At 34.8% G+C, this 5,975-nt stretch overlaps 1 protein-coding gene across 1 annotated transcript; it reads right to left on the reverse strand.

Annotated features, from left to right (window-relative positions):
• Window positions 1-1,847: 1,847 nt before the first annotated feature.
• LOC125206019 (6-phosphogluconate dehydrogenase, decarboxylating 2-like) lies at window positions 1,848-4,507 on the reverse strand. The gene is made up of 2 exons (XM_048105279.1): window positions 4,384-4,507; window positions 1,848-3,560 (listed from the first exon to the last, which is right to left on the reverse strand). Exon 2 carries the CDS (start codon window positions 3,550-3,552, stop codon window positions 2,092-2,094), a length of 1,461 nt encoding a protein of 486 aa, XP_047961236.1. The 5' UTR covers window positions 3,553-3,560; window positions 4,384-4,507; the 3' UTR covers window positions 1,848-2,091.
• Between the last annotated feature and the right edge of the window lie 1,468 nt (window positions 4,508-5,975).

Consider the following 5,975-nt stretch of genomic DNA (forward strand, 5'->3'; position numbering starts at 1 on the left):
TTGTATTACTCAATTTGCCTCACATTTACACCCAAAATCATGATTGTCATATTCTTTTGCTATTACTGCTATTTATGAGGTTTTGAAAGAAAGGAATTCAAATTTTAGAAGATTAATTAAGAGGGTAGGACACCACGAAAGAAGTTAACATGATATTTGGAAGAAATTCAAATAGAAGGATGTTCATCACACACACACTATATACACTGCACACACGCTTTGCACACAACAACAACACAATATACACACGTACGCCATGCCTTCATCACACTCACATACACTCGTACAAACAGCTCAAAATATAAGAAAATAATGTAGAGATATATCATCTACTTATTTAATTATTTTTTTTAATATTCAATTTAAAGCTAATGTCAAATTTTAATTTTATTTTGACATACAGTATCAAGTAAAGAATTCGAAATTAAATAAAATTTCATATCGACCATATATTTTACCAAACAAAATTTTTTGAATCAATTAGAATATTACAAATTCAAATTTTTTTTATAGCATTTCAATATTAATTTCATGGTACCAAGTTGACCTTGAGTGCTTCCTTGAGAAAGTTCATAAAATTATCCATATTGAAAGTATTGAAAGTGTCTATCTATGTGTGGCGTATAAATCTATGTATGTATTGTTCTATGCTGAGTTTGAAGTGTCAAATTATATATACCAACTCCACTCCTACACTTTTTTCCATCCCAAGAAACCTCTACCATCAGTTCTTTTCTTGCTTTCTTTTTCTCTAATTGAATCCAAAAATCATCATAACTTATCTAAAATCTCTAAAATTGTTTTCAAAAAAAAAAGACGCCGAGAAAAAAAGGCATCCTTTTAGATGCGGAAAATATGCGTTGGTAGTGTCGATTTTGGTAACTAGGTTTGTATAAAGTAAAAGAATCTAATGATTATTGGAGGAGTTAGTATTAATAATATGAGTGGACAGCAGATGTAAGTGTAACAAATTTATGAATTTTTGGGAGAATCAATTGACTCACAAATGAAGGCCACTATGTTCTCATACTCCAATTAAACAGTGCACCCACACAAACATTTCTTTTTCCCCACATATCCCCTCGCATATTCCTTTTTTATGTACTACTTCTACTTCATTCATATTGATTGTACAACCTTTTCCATCTCGATTATGTTAGTACACCCAAAAAAAAAAGATTATGTTAGTACTCTCCACTATAATTAAGGATCATAATGGATCGAGATTCGTCACCGATTATTTAAATCCATTCTTTAAAACTAGCTACGGTACTTTGCTAGCAAGAATTGGAGAACTGTAACGATCTTAAAGCTTTAATTTATAAGTCAATTGAATTTTTTAATAGAAAATTAATGGTGAACTGAATATGAGCATATATAGGTTGGGCCCAATACATTTTTGGGCCGGTCCAAGTTGGCTTGAATTTTGCATTTGTTATTTTGCATACGTGTCAACAGAGAAATCTTAATCCGTGGGCCTCGACCACAAAATCAGTTTATTTATTTGTTTACTAAGATCGGATTTTTCGTTAGACAAGATAATAGTATGAGGTAGACTAAAATCGAGTTTGTCTAGTATTGAAGCAGTCAAGGGCGGAGGTTTGTTGATCAATCATGTAATACAATGTAATTTTGGCATTATGAAGACTAGACAAAGATAGGTTGACATGAGCCGAATTTTTGAAAAAATGACAATCGAACATAAGATAAGATTAGACATGACATTTAGTCACAGGTTCTCGACTTCTAAGACAGAGGAGCAATGCGGTAAATGTGAATGTGTGATTGGCTAAATAAAACACACTCATCTACTATGCATGTTCAACAACTATAATCCATATTCTGTATCATGCCAAACATTTCAATCATTTATTGTTCAACAATTTAGGCTGTTTAAGTATATAAGAGAAATCAAACTGAAACACAAAAATACTAAAACCAAACACAAATAATAATAAAACACAAATGTGCACCATAAATTTTGAGTTTATCAAATAAAAAGAAGCTTCAAATGTTCTTGAATCCAATGCCAAATGTCATTTATGAGCTACGCCGAGACTTTATTCCATCGAAAATGTAAAATGGCGAACCTCAGTTATCGATCTTCTTAGCAAGCTTGAACCATTCAGTATGGAAGGCTCCAGGGATATCCGTCCTCTCGTACGTATGTGCGCCAAAATAGTCACGTTGAGCCTGCACCAGATTAGCCGGAAGTCTGGCCCTTCTGTAAGTGTCGAAGTAGGCAAGACTAGCAGACATACCGGGGGTGCTGATGCCGTGGTTGATTGAAAGGGTCACGACTCTTCTCCAGGCCGACTGCCTCTCCATGATCTCCTTGGCGAACTCAGGGTCCACGAGTAGGTTGGCGAGATCAGCATTCCTGTCGTATGCCTGTTTGATGCGATCCAAGAAGATAGCGCGAATGATGCATCCACCCTTCCAGATCCTAGCGAGCTCGCCCAGCTTCAAGCCCCATCCCATCTCGATGCTCTTTGCACGAATGAGATTCATTCCCTGAGCGTAGCTGCATATCTTGGATGCGTATAGAGCTTGCCTAACATCGTGGATCAACTTCTCCTTGTCAACCTTCTCGGGAGATATGATCTCTCCGAAGTTAAAAACTTTGGCAGCTTCGGTTCTCTCCTCCTTCAAACCACTCATGAATCTTGAATCTAGAGAGGCTTCGATCGTGGGGGCTGCAATCGACAGTTCTGCAGCTTGCTGAACAGTCCATTTGCCAGTGCCTTTCATTCCTGTCTTGTCCAACACCTTGTCGACCAAGTAACCATCTGCCTTATCGTCCTTGATGCCAAAGATGTCGGCAGTGATCTCAATCAAGAAGCTCTGAAGCTCGCCCTTGTTCCACTCCGTGAAGACGTTTTTGAGCTCCTCGTTTGAAAGCTTTCCAACGGATTTCAGCACGTCGTAAGCCTCAGAAATCAGCTGCATGTCACCATATTCAATTCCGTTGTGAACCATCTTGACAAAGTTTCCCGATCCTCCTTTACCGATGTAGGTCACACAGGGACCACTGTCGGGAACTTGGGCTGCTACCTTTAGAACGATGTCCTCTATGTATTTGTAGGCTTCGATCGACCCTCCAGGCATCATTGAAGGTCCGTTCCGAGCACCCTCTTCGCCACCAGAAACTCCCATGCCAAGGTAGAGAAGGCCTAATTCGGCCATAGCTTTCTCCCTCCTCTCAGTATTCTCATACCACTCGTTTCCACCATCAATGATGCAATCCCCTTTCTCCATATAGGCGGAGAGCGTCTTGATGGTTTGATCAACTGGAGCCCCGGCCTTGACAAGCATGATGATCACACGAGGTTTTTGGATCGATTTGACAAATGATTCCGGATCATGGAAGCCAAACACAGGGAGATTTCCTTCCACTTTCGCCCTCTCCGTAGTCTCATCTACTTTAGATGTAGTCCGATTGTAGACAGAAATCGGAAAGCCTTTCTCAGCAATGTTGAGGGCCAAGTTTTGTCCCATAACAGCAAGGCCAGCAAGGCCTATTCTGTTCAGTTTTGGAGATTGCTCAGCCATCCTTTCTCCTGACCAAAACAATAACATTCAGTATTCATAGAATCTAAACAATGAAATAATAATAATAAAGATTAAAATATAACTGAGAAACTAACCAACTCTAAATGCAAAATGTTCATTTGCATCAAAAAGGAACAATTTTTTTTGAAACAGACTAAAGAATTTTTCTCAACATCTATCCATTGGAAGCCTCGGACAAAAGAAAAGCCAATGACATCGATTTCGCATGATTATTGATTCATTACGAAGGAGAAACCCTTGTTCATTGTTATGTTCATACAAAACAGAGCTTTTTTTATGCTTCTAATAGAGCAAAGTGTATTCTTCATTCAATAATTAAATAGCTATGAATCACTAAAACAAATGTAGTCCACTCAAGTATGGTAAGCACTCCCTCGTTTAGATCGGAAAAATCATTCAATTAGGAACAAAATTTGGATTAACTTCGATTAGATCTCAAACTTGCTACACAACTACTATCCTGATCAACAATCTTCCGATTCAAAATCATGATGGAATTTAAACAAAGCTCAAACTTGACATGACTGTATTCTATAAAATCAATCCAATAAAACATCAAAAACTTTGATAGCTTATTTCGATACAATCCAACCAAATCACTTCGATTCCAATTCTAATGTTGATTCCACAAAAATTCCTCCTTTCCCACTAAATTGCATCAACCTAAACCGATCAACAAGGCATGAATTCCGAAATTGACATAAATGACGATGAGCAACCACAGAAAAAAAAGGAAACACAAATTCAAGTCCATAAACTCATCCAGTTTTTGCTAACAAGTAATAACAGATCAGAAAAAGAAGGCAATACCTTGGTTTTGAGCTACAACTGAATTTGACTAGGCAAGAGCGAAACCAGTGAGCAGCAAAGATCTGTGAATTTTGCAGAGAGGTAATTGGAGTAATTAAAGGAAGAGGAAAGGAAATAAATACATATAGGTGATTGGTCCTCATATTTGAAATACTAATAAAATTTCCTTTTTTCTCCTCTCCATAAAAATAAAAATAAAGACATTTTTTATTTTTGGATCTCATTCTAATTTTGTTAATTTCTTTTTATTAGTAAAAATAAGTCTTATTCTCCATTAACAAATAATATTATAATTAATTTATTTTTTAATTTTTCTTACGTTATCAATTATACATTAATTCTCGCTCTCGTGTAATTCCAGATATTCATATTTCTCGTAAGAGAATATAAATATTGTATATTTATATATGGAATTTTTTTCTTCTTCTATTTTAAATTTATTATTTATGGACTTTACTAATTATTATACTATTTTAATTATTATTTTTTAATTTTATTAATTAAATTAAAATTGTCTTCGTTTGGTATTTCTATGAAATAGGAAGAGAAAAGTATTAGGTAGTGCAAAAATGTTGAACGCCTTCGAAGGTCAAATTCGGCCAACTACTTTTCCCCACACTTGATGGTTGTTGGGCGGGCTGCGGACTGCGGTTGGTGGCAGAAAATACAGATCTTCTTCTCATTTAATTAATTAATTAATTATAATTACGGAGTAGTACTATTTATTTCCCTATATTTAAAATGGATAATATCATATATTAATATGGATATGAACTCATCTTTTATTACCAGCGGCAGAATTTAATTTAAATTCAGACACTTGATTTACTGCAAAGATTCGATTTTTACAGTATTTGGTTTATTTTTGAACAAAATTTTATAGGATCCTATTTCGTGGTGGTATATTCTTTTTTTCATGTGATCATTTTCTGGTTGGGGGTATTTTTGGGAAATTAAAATGTCTGTTATCTAGAATGTTCTTGATTGTGAAACTTAATCAGTATTATAAAAACAAAATACTGAATTCGAGTATTTGTATGTTACTGTATTTAATAAACCAAACCACGCTATCAGCAATTTTTTTTTTTACTGAAATCAAGTATTTGTAAGGTTACTAAAATTCGTAACAATTTGGACTAAAAATAAACTAACTTTTAGATTTTGTAGGTTAATAACTTGAAAGAAGTAGGTGAATTTGGACCAAAAATAAACTAATTCGGACTGAATGATGTTAGCCCAAAGGCATGTGATGGTCCAACTTAGACAATAGTTGTGTCATGACCAAGTCTAAACTACGGACAATAGGATTAGATTGACGGAAAAAAAGTAGAGCAAAGCGAAGAATGATGAATAATTAAATATACTAATACAGTATATTTTGATTTAATACTAATTCTTTTGTAATACAGTAGTAAAAAAAGCATGAATATTGCTCTATTACTATTACATTATTATACTATGAGTCTAGTACAGTACTCCTTGATTTTTTTAGAGTTAATATCTTAGCCATTCAACACGCGGTACCCAGGCATGAAAACGCCTTACTAGACTTGTTTGATTACTCTAATTTCTTAATAATTGAAGTTTTATAT

Source organism: Salvia hispanica, chromosome 2 (assembly GCF_023119035.1).
Source record: "Salvia hispanica cultivar TCC Black 2014 chromosome 2, UniMelb_Shisp_WGS_1.0, whole genome shotgun sequence".
Lineage (NCBI taxonomy): Eukaryota > Viridiplantae > Streptophyta > Magnoliopsida > Lamiales > Lamiaceae > Salvia > Salvia hispanica.